The 17,570-nt window shown below is 40.5% G+C and overlaps 2 protein-coding genes across 2 annotated transcripts in view; both read left to right on the top strand.

Annotated features, from left to right (window-relative positions):
- Positions 1–17,570, top strand: part of BPHL (biphenyl hydrolase like) — a 105,743-nt gene that overhangs the window by 2,390 nt on the left and 85,783 nt on the right. The window lies entirely within an intron of this gene.
- On the top strand, positions 1,766–4,296 carry LOC115473538 (bromodomain-containing protein DDB_G0280777-like). Its single transcript, XM_030208589.1, has 3 exons — positions 1,766–1,852; positions 2,302–2,381; positions 2,565–4,296. The coding sequence occupies exon 3, from the start codon at positions 2,661–2,663 to the stop codon at positions 3,672–3,674; it is 1,014 nt and encodes a 337-aa protein (XP_030064449.1). The 5' UTR covers positions 1,766–1,852; positions 2,302–2,381; positions 2,565–2,660; the 3' UTR covers positions 3,675–4,296.

The following is a 17,570-nucleotide window of genomic DNA, read 5'->3' as shown; positions in this document are numbered from 1 at the left end:
GCGCGCTCTTCACAAGTCTCCAAACCCCGACCTTCCGAAACACAACCCCCCCTTCCACAGAAACCGCACTTGGCGTCGCCTCCGATTCCGCCGATGCCAGCCTGACCGCATAGGCAGCGAATGTAGCCGCGCGCGAATGGCCTGTACCTGCTTCCCCGCCACAGACGGAAATCCTTCCCCACCAAGCAAACGCAACGTCGGCTCCATGCTATGCTTCATGCACTGTGCCCCAGCCTTAGCGCTCTTCGCAAGTCTCCAAACCCCGAAAGTACAGGTTCACGAGTCTACCAAAACGCTTCTCCGGAATCCAATGGCCCACAACAACACCCCAAATAAAGCACAATGAACCAACCTTTTCCCGATTTGGACTAACCTGAGAGAAGCAGAAATGAACTAAACCACGCCCCCTCCTACTAAAAGGCAAATGCTCCAACGGACTTGCAAAACAGAAAAAAAAAAAAACCACCCACACACTTCCTCCAATTTTGGGAGCAACAGACATACACACACACACAGAGGAACAACATAACTACACATACTAATGCAGCCTCCAACTTTGCCAGCACTAACCACACCTTTCAAAAACACACAGAGGAACAACATAACTAAACCCTACTACCCCACAACACACTAGCAATTAAACACAATCATGCAAAAAAACAAAAATTCACCATCACCACAACCCCCTACCGAGACTCACACGCCCATACAGAATTACTGCCTGACACACACACACATACTAATGCAGCCTCCAACTTTCCCAGCACTAACCACACCTTTGAAAAACACACAGAGGAACAACATAACTAAACCCTACTACCCCACAGCACACTAGCAATTAAACACTGAGCCCTTCACCCCTCTTACATTCTCACACACAGAAAAAAAAAAAACTGACACACAAACACTCAACACCACTCGCTCAGTTACACACACTGATCTCACTTACACAGAAACACACACTACATCTCTCTCTGTGACACACACATGCATTATAAATTCACAAATGGCGGTGGGGTTGACTAATACTACAGCTGAAACATTACTGGCACTAAAACATGCCTTTTAACATCTCTCTCACTCACACACACAAACACTCCCTCCCCCCTCCAAAACCCCTTCAACCAAAAACTAAAATAAAGCACACTACGTAAAAAAAAAATTAAAAAAAAAACTCACTCTCAGACATACTGTGTCACTGACCCACACACACACTCATGCACGGACACAATTCCCCATCACCGCAACTCCCTACCGAGACTATCACACCCATACACAATTACTGACTCACACACACAAACACGCAAATGCAGCCTCCAACTTCACAAGCCCTAACCACACCTTTCATTGATATTTTGTATTGCACTTATGACATCAATATTTTCCTTAATTCTCCTATTTTACCTTATTCAATGCAGCAATGCCACCGCAGTAGAAGGGAAAACAACTACCAACACCAAACTTCAACAAGCAAACGCAATAATACAGAAGCACTATCAGACAGCTGCGTCATGCAACAACTCTTCAGAAATTCAACTCCAAAGAGAAAGCTATGGAACCTATGCCGCAAATGTTTGACTAAAATCTACCATTTTACTTTCTTTAATACAAGAATGCAACCACAGAGGAAGGCTACATAACTGAAAGGAGCAACAACCTTCACACATCATGAACTCCACACACTGTCATATTTACTATTCACAAACATTCAAATAATGCCTGTTTCATTTCTTTTCCAACAGGAAAACAAGACAGACAAAACAACCAAATTAGCACCGTGGCAACACCCCTCTCTGCACTGACACTGTGAAAGAATATATGCACAGCAACTGCATTCACACAGTATTACCAGGTAAGAACACTCATGGATCAAATACTAATACACACAATATCACCCCCTGTCCCTCTATCACAAACTCCATTTCTAACACCAATAAGCAACAACAATTTATTACAAATTACTCTCTCTTTGTAATAATAATTTCACCTCACCTCAACATTGAAAATAAAGACCACAACAAACAAAGAGACTGAAAACACTACTGTAACAAAAACAACAACCCCCCTAACCCCTGACAATAACTACACTCCAGCCAACCTCCCACCTCCTCCCTATAAACAACTAACAACTCTGTTACACACTCCCCCTCACTCTTTAACTCTACCACACACACACTCACTATCTCTACAACACATACTAACTTTTCATAACTATCATAACATTGGTTTAATAACTTTCATGATTCCTATATAACTCTTATTACACAGTACTTTCTAAACATGCAAATTAATTTCTTACAGAAAAGCAGACAGAGAAAACAAACAGCTTCCTATGAACCACACAACAGAGAAGAAACTGCTGTTACACAATACACTACCAGGTATGGAGCTTCATCATGAAACATGTAGGGGACAAAAAAAACCATGCAAACACAAAATCTTTACACTGTCTGAGACACAATGACATTATTTCTATAATGTACACAGTCTTTCACATATTATCAAACATGCCAAAATCAAAAACAACTAAAAGACTTACATATTACCCCTTTTATTTGTTACAGAATACTGGACAAACACATACCAACCAGCATACTGCCAAAACCAGAATTGAACTCAGCCATTCATCTACACATAGCAGACAGCAGCACCAAAAAAATATGGATACCACAAACAAAACAAACAAAGACAGTACCAGTTGTAGTCTAGCAGCAGAACACAACTATCAAAAACCACTACCTGCTGAAGAAGAGGCTGAACGTAAATTACAACATCAGGAAATAGATGAAGGAGAATGCAAAAGTGAAACAACTTTTACAGACGAAGAACACGTACAACAACATCAACAACCCACTACAAGCAAAAAGTACAGGAAACACAAGTCTAAAAAAACAATACCTTCTGATGACCTAGCAACACGTAAACAAAAAAAACAAAAAGCACAAAGAAGATGGCGAGCATCCCTAACAGAACATGACAAAATACGTCAAGCCACTACAAAAAAAAATTACAAGAGACAAAAGCAAACAACACTAACTCCAGAACAACTACAACAACAAAAACAACAAAAAACAGAAGCCCAACGAAAAAGACGTGCCTCTATGACCCACGAGAAAAAGACACAACAACGCAAACAAACAACTCAAAAACAAAAGACAACATTACAAAAACTGGAACAAGGTAAAGAACACGCACCACAAGCTCAAAGAAAAAGACATGCCTCAATGACCCAGGAGGAAAAGGCACATGTAAGTCAACAACCAACTCAAAGAAAAAGGTTAAGATTAGAAAAGGAAACACCACTAACTACTAAACAACTGACAGAACGTCAAGAAAAAACAACAGAAACACAAAGAAAAACATGTGCTACTACCACTCAACAAAAATATGTATGTCTAACTCAACAAGCCACAGGAAGCAAAATGACCAGAAAAAGTAAAACAACTGACAAGGACCACAGTATGCGTAAACAAAAAAGAACACAAGCACAACGAAAAAGGCGTGCAGCAACAACAACAAAAAAAATAGACACACAAACAACCACCACCAAAAAAACATTACAACATGACAAACAACCAACAAACACAACAAATACTACAACTTCAAACACAGCCATTGCAATTACACACTCTATAAATGAGAACACCACTAGTATTACAATTGTTGACCAATGAATGCTATATGTGTATATTGCAAAGCTAAACATTTTACAAAAGAAACACCTACTGACAACTTATTTAGAAAATGCTGCAGTAAAGGAAAAGTACATCTTCCACCTATTAGATCAAATGAATTTATACACCAGCTTATGTCCGGAGAACATCAGTATTCAAAAAATTTCTTTGAAAACATTCGCTCCATTAATAGTTCATTAGCCTTTGCATCTATGGGAGCTAACATTTCACTTCCACCTGGATATGGCCCTTACTGCTTTAGAATCAATGGCACTATTTACCATAGAACAGCATCACTCCATCCGGACGAAAACAAACAAAGACAGTTTGCTCAACTATATATTCTAGATCCAGATGAAGCAGCTGTTCAAAGACTACAAATCTTACCAAATGCACACATCCATGAGACATTAATGACACAATTAAGCAACTTTATGGCATCTGAAAATCCATTTGCAGATGCCTGTAAAATGCTGTATGAAGTAGAGAATGAAAGTATAGCTGAAGCACAACGACTAACAATAGAACCACCTATAATTTCTATGGCTATTGTTCAATATCGGAAACATGATCCCAGGAGATACAATGCACCCAGAGCCAATGAGGTTGCTTTCATTTTTCAAAACAGTGAAGGTGAACCTCCTTTACAAAGAGATCTCATAATACACTGTCGAAACACAGAAAATAACAAAAACAAAACAGAAATAATAAGTGTGTTGGATCCAAACCTCGAACCTATGGTATATCCATTACTCTTCCCACATGGAGATCAGAGTTGGGGGGATAAATATTCCTTTGTCAGAGCAACCTGAATGTCTCAGGAACATGTGCAAAAAACTAACAAACAAAAGAAATAGAGTTACACAAATGCAGTACTATGGATACCGTTTTGCTATAAGAGATGATTTCAATCCTTTCCTTTCAGCTGGAAAACTAACCCAACAATACTTTGTAGATGCCTATATTAAAACTGAGGCAAACAGACTCAATTATATTAGACAAAACCTAAACCATGAGCAACGAGAAGTTCTCAATACTATACTTTCTGCATGCAAAGAAAAAGAACAACAAAAACACTGCTTTTTCTTAGATGGCCCAGCTGGAACTGGGAAAACTTATACATATAAAACTATCCTCTCCACCATCAGAGGAGATGGTGACATTGCACTTCCTGTTGCATCAACAGGAATTGCAGCAAACCTACTTCCAGGAGGACGCACCTATCATTCACAATTCAAATTACCTGTTCCTCTACTTGAAAACTCAACATCAACTATAAGATTAAACTCCAATAATGCTACAATCCTTAGAGATGCTTGCATACTAATTTGGGATGAATCTACTATGGCTCCCACTATGGCACTTACTGCTGTAGATACACTACTTAAAGACATCATGAAGAATGACAAACCTTTTGGTGGAAAAGTTCTTCTACTTGGTGGAGATTTCCGACAAACTCTACCAGTAGTACCACATGGGGATCAAACACAAATCATTGAAGCAAGCATTAAATTTAATAAACTGTGGAAACAATTTCACATACTTAAATGACAACATAATGTCCGCTGCACAGATCCAGAATACAACAAGTGGCTTCTTGATTTAGCTAATGGCAAACTCCCATGTCTACATGGTTTCCAAGATGTGATTGAGATACCAGAGAAGCACATTTGTTATACAGATATACAGTGGGGGAAATAAGTATTTGATCCCTTGCTGATTTTGTAAGTTTGCCCACTGACAAAGACATGAGCAGCCCATAATTGAAGGGTAGGTTATTGGTAACAGTGAGAGATAGCACATCACAAATTAAATCCGGAAAATCACATTGTGGAAAGTATATGAATTTATTTGCATTCTGCAGAGGGAAATAAGTATTTGATCCCCCACCAACCAGTAAGAGATCTGGCCCCTACAGACCAGGTAGATGCTCCAAATCAACTCGTTACCTGCATGACAGACAGCTGTCGGCAATGGTCACCTGTATGAAAGACACCTGTCCACAGACTCAGTGAATCAGTCAGACTCTAACCTCTACAAAATGGCCAAGAGCAAGGAGCTGTCTAAGGATGTCAGGGACAAGATCATACACCTGCACAAGGCTGGAATGGGCTACAAAACCATCAGTAAGACGCTGGGCGAGAAGGAGACAACTGTTGGTGCCATAGTAAGAAAATGGAAGAAGTACAAAATGACTCAATCGACAAAGATCTGGGGCTCCACGCAAAATCTCACCTCGTGGGGTATCCTTGATCATGAGGAAGGTTAGAAATCAGCCTACAACTACAAGGGGGGAACTTGTCAATGATCTCAAGGCAGCTGGGACCACTGTCACCACGAAAACCATTGGTAACACATTACGACATAACTGATTGCAATCCTGCAGTGCCCGCAAGGTCCCCTGCTCCGGAAGGCACATGTGACGGCCCGTCTGAAGTTGCCAGTGAACACCTGGATGATGCTGAGAGTGATTGGGAGAAGGTGCTGTGTCAGATGAGACAAAAATTGAGCTCTTTGGCATGAACTCAACTCGCCGTGTTTGGAGGAAGAGAAATGCTGCCTATGACCCAAAGAACACCGTCCCCACTGTCAAGCATGGAGGTGGAAATGTTATGTTTTGGGGGTGTTTCTCTGCTAAGGGCACAGGACTACTTCACCGCATCAATGGGAGAATGGATGGGGCCATGTACCATACAATTCTGAGTGACAACCTCCTTCCCTCCGCCAGGGCCTTAAAAATGGGTCGTGGCTGGGTCTTCCAGCACGACAATGACCCAAAACATACAGCCAAGGCAACAAAGGAGTGGCTCAGGAAGAAGCACATTAGGGTCATGGAGTGGCCTAGCCAGTCACCAGACCTTAATCCCATTGAAAACTTATGGAGGGAGCTGAAGCTGCAAGTTGCCAAGCGACAGCCCAGAACTCTTAATGATTTAGAGATGATCTGCAAAGAGGAGTGGACCAAAATTCCTCCTGACGTGTGCAAACCTCATCATCAACTACAGAAGACGTCTGACCGCTGTGCTTGCCAACAAGGGTTTTGCCACCAAGTATTAGGTCTTGTTTGCCAGAGGGATTAAATACTTATTTCCCTCTGCAGAATGCAAATAAATTCATATACTTTCCACAATGTGATTTTCCGGATTTAATTTGTGATGTGCTATCTCTCACTGTTACCAATAACCTACCCTTCAATTATGGGCTGCTCATGTCTTTGTCAGTGGGCAAACTTACAAAATCAGCAAGGGATCAAATACTTATTTCCCCCACTGTAGTTACCGCTGTTTTCGGAGACAAAATTACTGCCGACACAGTTGCAAACTTTGCACAAAAGACTATTCTTTGCCCAAAAAATATAGATGCAGACAAAATCAATGACAACGTTCTAAATATTTTAGAAGGAAACACTATAATTTACTTAAGTATGGATTCCATAAATGACTCAACAGAAGAAGAAAAACACTTATATCCTGTGGAGTTTCTTCATCAACAAACTCCTACTGGGATGCCACCACATAACCTACATTTGAAAATTGGCGCAATAATTATACTACTCAGAAATTTAAACACAAAAAAAGGATTGTGTAATGGAACTCGCTTAATAGTCAAAGACTTGAAAAAAAATCTTCTCATTACTCAAGTACTCACTGGATCCAGTGCTGGCAGTACTGTATTCATACCACGTATTGATCTAGCACCATCAAACACAGACCTACCATTTATACTATCTAGAAGACAATTCCCTGTCAAATTGGCCTTTGCAATGACCATTAACAAGTCCCAAGGACAAACATTTGACAAAGTGGGCATTTTCCTCCCAGAACCAGTATTTACACATGGACAACTGTATGTTGCCTTTTCAAGAGTAAAAAACTCTTCAGATGCAATTGTAAAAGTGATTGATGGACCTCAACAAGGACAACTTTTACCTCATTGTAATAAAATTTATACAAAAAATATTGTTTATAAACAAATGTTAGAAATTTAAGAAACAATTATACTACAAATACAACTTTGTAAAAAAAAACCATGCTGTTTGTCTTTTTCAACATCCTATATATCCCTTAACAAAAAACAGAAAAAACAACAAAATGTCTCACATCTCACTTCTCAAAATTATACTACACATACTACAACAATAAACTATTTTTACATATGGAAAAACAATACAGATAATACAATTCCAGACATTAATGGAAGAAACTCATAAACTTGCTAGCGCCCGTTTCATTTCTAACAGAAACGGGCCTTTTTTACTAGTATATATATTTTTTAAATTTCAAACTATTTTGCATAGCTTGTTCTGTTTATCATATGCCATCTTGAATTATTATCCTGTTTGTTGCAATATACATCCAAACCATGCTTTCTGTAAAGAAATGTTTTCTTGTGTTACTCCGGAGCTTTTCCCTTGTAGCTTCACAACTTGACTTCTTGTTCTGGAGCTTCTTTCCCTTGGACAATGGGCCCTTTTCTAGCAAACAGGAATTTATCTTCCCTAGTCTGCATTTTCTGGACTTGTAGCATCAGCCTCTGGTGGTCTAGAAGTACTTTTCACTTACCCAGCTCATACTGGCTTCTTTAGTCCATCATATTTGAAGGCAAACCACAAGAATAAATTTGTATGGGGCAAAGCTGAGCAGTTACAGAATGAGAAGAAATCCAACAGGCCAAACATCTCAAAATATGTATACATTTTGTATCTTGGGAATTTTGTTTCGAACTACTTTCTGTGTAAGCATTATGGTGTTCAGAAAGTTTGTGACCCCCCCCCCCCCCCTGGTCTGTATTAATACATGATTAGATCCTAATGTAAACTCTGGCAAAAGGATATATTTTGATTATTCAATAGTAAGTAACCTTGTATGAAAAAGTATTTGAATTTTATTATCCACAAACTGCTTGAGCAGCAATAACATCAGCTAAATGTTTTCTCTAACTGATGATCAGTTTTTCACATAACCCTTAAGGAATGTTGGTCCATTGTTGTATGCAGGACTGTTTCATTTGAGGGCTTCCTTGCATGCACAGCTCACTTCAGGTCTTGCCACATTTCATTAGGGTTTAGGTTGGACTTTGACTTGGCTGATCCAAAACTCAGAATGTTTTCCTTTCAGTGAAAGGAATATGTTATAAAAGTTTATTAGAAAGCTCCATCAGTTATCAAGCTGTTCTGGTATGGCAACCTTTACCTAAGGATTTGAAAATTTTGAATTCTTATTCCCTCTTTCACTGTTCCTCAAAGACATTTTTATTTAAAAAGTTTTAAAATTGATTCGGTGCTACTATGTCTAGTTTTAATTTTGTAACTGGCAAATGTATTATGATTTATTTATAGCTTCCAGATAATAATCTGGTTTTGATGTATGACTTCAGTTGTAATCTGCTTTGTACCCTTGGGGAGTTAGTGGAATCTAAACGTTGGATTAGATTAGATTTAGATTAGAATTTGAGTCTTTTTTTCGTAGTGAAAATTCATTCTAGAAGTCTTGTGGGTCAGTCAGATGCTTTTAGACAAACCTGAGATAAATTACAGTAGTCTTTTTTAGAAAACAGGGGTTTCTTCCTATTTATTCTCCAATGAACACTATACAGTACAATACAATAGGAGAACTTCTATTGTGCTACTTGCCAGTAGGCTTAGTGTGGATTAGAAAGAGTTTTAAAAGTAGGTAACATGGAGGGGCATTTTCAATATGATGTCTAAATCCAACTTTGGATGTTTTGATAAAAACGTCCAAAATTAAAGTGGGAGGTATAACCATTTTCAAAACAGGGAAACATCTTATCTTATCTTTTTTTTTTCAAAAATGGCTATTTGCTTGATGTTTTTGTGCTCTGTGTGTTTACCTTTTTGGTCCATGTTTAAAAAAAAAAGTCCAAGTGAAAAACGCATAAAATCAAGCCATTGCTATGTAGAATAAGCCAGCATTCATAGTAGACTGACCACACAGACATCAATGGGGCACCCTTGGGGAACTGCAGTGGACTTCAAATAAATTCTCCCAGGTACACATCTCACTGTTATTCTCTTTTCTGCTGAGCCCCCCCCCCCCCCCACAAAAAAAAAAAACCCACTACCCCCAATTGTACACCACTACAATAGCCCTTAGGGGTGAAGGGGGCACCTATATGTGGGTACAGTGGGTTTCTGGTGAGTTTTGGAGGGATCACTGTTTCCACCACAAGTGTAACAAGTGAGGGGAGGCATGGGCCTAGGTCCACCTGTCTGCAGTGCACTTCACCCACCACTAGATTACTCCAGGGACCTGCATGGTATTCTAATGGACCTGAGTGTAACATCTGAGGCTGGTATAGAGGGGTTAGTGACCATTGGGTAAGTAGGGGGAGGTCATCCCTGATTCCCTGCAGTGGTCATCTGGTCATTTAGGGCACTTTTTGTGGCTTATTCATTAATAAAACAGGTCTAGACCAAAACGTCCAACTCATAGCCCTCGATGTTTTTGTTTTGTTTCGTTATGGCGGAAAAATGTCCAAGTGTGAGGAATTCCCATATCCTGCCCTTAACTTGCCCCCTTGTGATTTGAATGCACTTCTGACGGACTTCATAGAATAATGTGTAAAAATTGGTTTTGAAAATATCAATTTGGTGTTTTTGTGAGAAAAAACGTCCAGATGCAGATTTATGCCACGTTTTGGATGTTTTTCTGTTTTGAAAATGAGCCCCATAACATCCCAGATTACAATTTAAACTTAATACTAATTACAGGACATTCTAGAAATAAAGAACATACCATCTCTGAATAATAAAACCAAATGTACCCATTTTAGTGCTTGTATTTGCCTCTGAGACAACATTCAGAGGGAAAGTTTGTTTGCTGTTTATCTTCTGATGCATATGTTCAGAAGGATTTTCCCAGCTAACAAGTGGTTTGAATTTTATCTGTGACCCCTGAGGCAGGCACTTCTTGTGCCAAAACACGGACCGTGTCTGGTCCTTTGTGGAAGTTGTTTCATTAAACGTTTTGAACATCATCTTCCGAGTTGGTCTGTCCACTAGTCAGCCTCTACTTCTGGTGATTTGCCCCATTTCAGTCCAGACATTTAATACATTTTCTAAAAATATAGGATTTCAAAAGTTTCCTAAATACTAAGAAGGTTTATTCCTTAGAAGTAAGGAGTTCCAGCATTCGGCTGCTTGATAAGGAAAAGAAGCAACAACAAAAAAAGTTTAAAATGTATTTTGTATGCAGATGGAAAAAGGAGTAGCAGTTTGTTCAAAGACTGTTGACTCTCACTCATAGGGAGGTAATTTGGGGCCATTCCATGAATTATTCTGAATATTATAGTACATAAATTTGCAATGAGCATGGACATGAAGCCAGGGAAGTTTATATAAAAGAGGAGTAATTCTTTCTTGATGGTATTTTGTAATAATTGTAAAAGATCAAAAAATGTTACAATACAACCAACATGTAATAAATTGCAGTAATCAATGAAAGATAGGACCACAGCTTTGACTAAGAGTATCAGATGATCAAGCTGAAAGCAATGCTTGACCCAATTTAATTAATTTATTTAAAAAAAACATCACATATCAAATTGGTTAGGTGGACTTTCATCAACAGATGTGAGTCTAACTTGATTCCTAAAATTTTAAGAGGTGATTCTAAATTAAAATGTTCTCCATGGATAATGATTTCAGAGGAGGGAAGTGAGACTGAAGGAGAGCCAAACCATATCATTTTAGTTTTTGATGTATAGAGTTTTAATCTTGCTATACTTGCCTACTCTTCCACCAAAGAAAAATTATCCTCTATCAAAGCTCTTTTAATTTAAGAATCAAAAGGAACCGAAAGTGTGATATCATCAGCAAATGTGTAATAATATACTCCCTTTTGTTCTAATGAGTGACCAAAGGTTGCCATGACTAGATTAAAAAGTATTGGTGAGAGCAGAGACCCTTGTGGGACTCCACAGCCCATTAACCAGCTATCTGATCAAGTATTTGCCCATGTCACAGAATAGGACCTATGTAAGAGAAAACCTTTAAACCAATTAAGGACTTTTCCAGATATGCCTATGGAATCTAGAAGATGGGGTAATAGGTCATCATCTATCAAGTCGAATACTGCGGACAGATCAAATTATGTTTAAATATATCTATTTGTCGCAGAGTGCAACAATGAATACAAAGACCATAAGAAGTGCAAAGAACTGACAAATAAGTTCAACAGATAACCATAAATTGGTATAAAATGACCCCCCCCCCCACACATAAAAAACAACCTATTAATCCACCATCAGGCTCATTTTCAAAGCACTTAGCCTCCCAAAGTTCCATAGAAACCTATGGAACTTAGCCTCCCAAAGTGCTTTGAAAATATGCCTCCATATCTCCAAATTAACAAGATCCCATACATATCAAAGATTCAACAACCTACTACGGGCCACATGAGGAAATGAAGTCCAAAAATCTTTCCAAATAGTGCAAAATACCTTCCCAGACTTAGGGGTCCTTTTACAAAGGTCCCCTAGCGTTTTTTTTCACACACTAAAAATAAGCACACTCTAAATAATAGAAACACCCATAAATTTCTATGGACATCTCTAGCGTTTAGCGCATGACGATAATTAGCGCGCACTAAAACCTAAGTGTCCAAGTTATCAAAGAATTGCTGCTCCATGAAAAGTAATTGAATCATATAGGTCCTCCAATGGGCAATATTTGGGGCTTCTGCAGAGATCCAGTAAAATAATATTATCTTTTTGCCCATTAAAATAGCACATTGTAGAAATCCTTTATACCCTTTAGGAGCTGGGGTAGCCGAAGAAAACAAGGAAAACAGGATGGTGGGTCACAAAGCACTGGAATGTTTCCACATGTGGGCAACCTGGACTGAGATTTGGCACCAAAATGGATGTACCTTAGAACAGGCTCAAAACATGTGGCTCATTGAGACATCAGGAGTAGGACAGCAAGAATTAGCTTGTCTGGGTGCCATGTGCAGTCTCATAAGAATTTTATAATGAAGTTCCCACAATGCCATGCTCCAGATCCACATGTTACTAGTTTGCAAGCACTTTTCCAGCTGAGAGCCAGTCAATGTGATACCCAAATTATGTGACCATTTAAGTGCCAAGGAACCATAGTCAAAACCAGTCTTTCAGAAAAGCGTGGTGAAATCTGAGTGGCACCGGGTGCTACAAGTCTAAACTCAGTGCTTCAATCAAGGTGTTTAGTATTGTCAAAGTTAAGACAGATTTAGACAGTGAGGTGATATAATGTTGCAATTGCATATACACAAAAACATCTTGTTGGAAGATCAAACTTTGCACATAAGACATCCATTGAGGACAGAGTTCCATCATCTATTAAGATGTGATAAAGGTAAGCGACACCCTTAGACATCCATTGTTGAAAGTAGGCAACATAAGTCGACTAAGCAGAAAAAGCGTTGTGAGTGGGGGAACCTGCAAGAGAGAACATAACCAATACCAAGTAGTACAGACAGGGTGGAACAACAACAACATTGTCTTGGCATGACTTGAAGGGGAACATGTAACAGATAACTAGGACTTTTTTTTTGAGGGGGTACTGAGTACCGGCACCTTTTACAGTGTCTGCTAAAATTGACCCATGGACTGCAAGTTTTAATGAAAGAGCTCAGGCTCAACACACCAATTCTGCCTTGTCACAGATTCTGTGACTGGTTGCAGGGGACTTGGCCATTGTGGGGTGAGTCTCTCAGTGATCACCCAACCCCTGAAGGGTGGCCTGGCATTTGAGTACTGGCACCTTTTTTGCTACAAAAATTGCACTGCAGATAACTAAAATGATACAGAAAACACAATTTAGTTTCAAGAGGAGTGATAGAAAAGTTGGAAGTTCCACAAATCAGTCATGAAGGTGACATGTACAGCTGGCATGTGCATAGAATTTAAGATTAAGTAGACCCAAGCACCCCCCCCCCCCCCGAGCTCAGGGCAATGTGGCACGCACATAAGACAGGTGGGTCCACTTGCCCTTCCACAGAAACTGATTGACCACAGTGACTAATTGTGTATGTATGGTAGAGAAAAGGGAAAGAGACAATATTAGCCATTGTGGCAGAATAAACATATTGCAAGACCACCCAACTTACAAGAGAGACTGGATAAGCCTGCCAAAGTTGTAGGCACCTGTGAGTGGACTGCAATAATGGGGAAAAATTAACAAAAGATAGTGTGGACAAATCACAGGGAAGCCAAATACTTTATAGATGAGTCCACCCAAGTGTGTCGAATAGAGAGGGAAAGAGGGGAAACACCACAGATTTATGTTTGCTAAGTGTAAAGCTAGAATAATAACCACATTCATCCAAGATGGAGAGGAGACCCCGAATTGAGCCCTGAGGCTGAGACACAGTTAACAAAATGTCATTGACGAGGGCCAAGATTTTAAGAGTAGACGGTCCCACCATCACACCATGTATATCTCTTACAAATAGTGCATAAGAGGGGCTTCAAGTATAACAAAAACAAAAGGGGCGAGAGGGGACATCCCTAACAGGTACCACAATCAAAAAGAAGTTGTTCGGAATCCACTGCCCACAAGACTAGCCACAGGATTGGAGTACAAGGCCTGGATAGCCTGATAATATCAGCCATCAATGCTCATGTACTGCAATACTTGGAATAAGTACTGCCAATTCACCTTATCAAAGGCCTTTTCTGCATCTAGGTTCACCAGGGCCACTGGAACATGCATAGTCAAACCATGGGACATAGCCAATAGAGCCTTACAGACATTCATTATGGAATGTCTACCTGCCACAAACCCCACCTGTGCATAACAAATCACCTTAGGCAAATGAATAAGCAGGATAAGATCTTAATGTCTACACTGATGAGGGAGATGGGGGCGGTAGGAATCCGGAAAGATAGGGGGCCTACCAAGCTTTGGGATAAGTGCGATTAAGGCTGCATTAGAGTGCTCTGGAAAGGCACCCTCAGCAATGACATCCATATAATATGATGATAAAGGACCACAAACCTGGGGTTACATGAGTTTATAACATTTGGCTTTATGCCCATCTGGACCAGGGGCAGTGTGACATTTCAGGCCTTTAACAGCTTTTTGGATTTCTTTTGCCTGAATAGGTGCATTAAGGTGCTACAAAATGTCTGAGGAGTCCTGCATCTTCCAACTATTCCACCAATTGAGGCCCAACTCCCATCTGCGTTTCCCTATACATTGTACTAAAGTAATCCATCAAAATCTGGGCTATTCAGTTCAATTACACGGGACGCCCTGAAAGTCCTGCAAGGTAGAAATATACCTAGAACGTCTGCCAGGTTTTAGTTATGTGGGCTAACAATTTTTCCCGGATGATTCCCATATTGAAAAAAACAAAACAAAAGCATTTTCTCGGTACGCTCATGAATCAAAGCATTCAAGGACGCCTGCATAGCTAACAAGGCATTTTAACAAAAACACGTAAAGCAGTACCCCCTTAGGAAGGCCAGAAGCACCCAGGGATCAGGGGTATGAAGGAATCAAATGTCTAGCAACCTCCTTGTAAATGTATTTTGTGACCATTGGTTGTCGGAATGAAAAAAAAATAGCCGTGTTTATCAGAGTTTCTTCTTTTTTTTTAAACCCTTATGATCCATATTGAAGATAAGAGGTACTGTGCCTTGTTGGTATTTAAAAGCACTTTGCATAAGATGAAAGATCCAGTACTAACGCAATAACCTTGCTATGGGGCCTTTTTACTAAGCTATATTAGGCACTAACATGAGACGTGCTAAGGCATTTTATGTTAGTTTTTGCCAAGTGTGTGCGCTAATTTTTTAAAATTTTTTTGAGAGGACATGTTGGGGGCAGAGAGTGCGGCGTTTCTGGCTAAACTGGTTAGCGCATCTACATTACAGCATGCTAACTGGTTAGTGCACGGATAATACAGGAGCCTTTACCCTCTAGAAAAGAGGTGGTGGTAAGTGCTCCTGCGGTAATTTAAAAAAAATGGCTGAGCATTAATGGAAACATTAGTGCATGGCCAATTTGTTTTTTGTTACATTTGTACCCCGCGCTTTCCCACTCATGGCAGGCTCAATGCGGCTTACATGGGGCAATGGAGGGTTAAGTGACTTGCCCAGAGTCACAAGGAGCTGCCTGTGCCTGAAGTGGGAATCGAACTCAGTTCCTCAGTTAATGAAGAATTAATGAAGAAAAAAAAAAGAAAACGGGTTTTTACAGCTGTGGTAAAAATGGGCATGCAAGGACATGCTAAGGCCACTCTTTACCGTAGCATAGTAAAAGGACCCCTCTGTTAGCCGCACCCTGATTTCTTATCGTCCTGCCTGAGCTGTTGCTGCACCCACTTCCCCCCACCAAACACACCTTTCATTCACCCTCAGCAGAACGTAGGATTGACAGTTTGCTTAATCTTCTGGTTCCTGACGCAGTCTGACCACCAGAGACTGATGGAGAAAACCGTAGACTAGGGCACTGTACTACAGTTCAGCACAGGGCTCCCTAACACACCCGTAATAGGAAAAAATTGCTTCCTGATGCAGTAAGCAAATTGAATGCAAATAAGCTGTGCACAAAAAGCAATGCCCTAACATGGGAGAGCATAATAAATGTACAGTGGGGGAAATAAGTATTTGATCCCTTGCTGATTTTGTAAGTTTGCCCACTGACAAAGACATGAGCAGCCCATAATTGAAGGGTAGGTTATTGGTAACAGTGAGAGATAGCACATCACAAATTAAATCCGGAAAATCACATTGTGGAAAGTATATGAATTTATTTGCATTCTGCAGAGGGAAATAAGTATTTGATCCCCCACCAACCAGTAAGAGATCTGGCCCCTACAGACCAGGTAGATGCTCCAAATCAACTCGGTACCTGCATGACAGACAGCTGTCGGCAATGGCCACCTGTATGAAAGACACCTGTCCACAGACTCAGTGAATCAGTCAGACTCTAACCTCTACAAAATGGCCAAGAGCAAGGAGCTGTCTAAGGATGTCAGGGACAAGATCATACACCTGCACAAGGCTGGAATGGGCTACAAAACCATCAGTAAGACGCTGGGCGAGAAGGAGACAACTGTTGGTGCCATAGTAAGAAAATGGAAGAAGTACAAAATGACTGTCAATCGACAAAGATCTGGGGCTCCACGCAAAATCTCACCTCGTGGGGTATCCTTGATCATGAGGAAGGTTAGAAATCAGCCTACAACTACAAGGGGGGAACTTGTCAATGATCTCAAGGCAGCTGGGACCACTGTCACCACGAAAACCATTGGTAACACATTACGACATAACGGATTGCAATCCTGCAGTGCCCGCAAGGTCCCCCTGCTCCGGAAGGCACATGTGACGGCCCGTCTGAAGTTTGCCAGTGAACACCTGGATGATGCCGAGAGTGATTGGGAGAAGGTGCTGTGGTCAGATGAGACAAAAATTGAGCTCTTTGGCATGAACTCAACTCGCCGTGTTTGGAGGAAGAGAAATGCTGCCTATGACCCAAAGAACACCGTCCCCACTGTCAAGCATGGAGGTGGAAATGTTATGTTTTGGGGGTGTTTCTCTGCTAAGGGCACAGGACTACTTCACCGCATCAATGGGAGAATGGATGGGGCCATGTACCGTACAATTCTGAGTGACAACCTCCTTCCCTCCGCCAGGGCCTTAAAAATGGGTCGTGGCTGGGTCTTCCAGCACGACAATGACCCAAAACATACAGCCAAGGCAACAAAGGAGTGGCTCAGGAAGAAGCACATTAGGGTCATGGAGTGGCCTAGCCAGTCACCAGACCTTAATCCCATTGAAAACTTATGGAGGGAGCTGAAGCTGCGAGTTGCCAAGCGACAGCCCAGAACTCTTAATGATTTAGAGATGATCTGCAAAGAGGAGTGGACCAAAATTCCTCCTGACATGTGT

This window comes from Microcaecilia unicolor, chromosome 1, assembly GCF_901765095.1.
Source record: "Microcaecilia unicolor chromosome 1, aMicUni1.1, whole genome shotgun sequence".
NCBI classification, from domain to species: domain Eukaryota; kingdom Metazoa; phylum Chordata; class Amphibia; order Gymnophiona; family Siphonopidae; genus Microcaecilia; species Microcaecilia unicolor.
This window is presented reverse-complemented; position numbering and strand designations above follow the sequence as displayed.

Bases quoted from the DNA above. Each gene is read 5' to 3' on its own strand.
- LOC115473538 (XM_030208589.1), top strand. From the start codon at position 2,661: ATGGATACCACAAACAAAACAAACAAAGACAGTACCAGTTGTAGTCTA.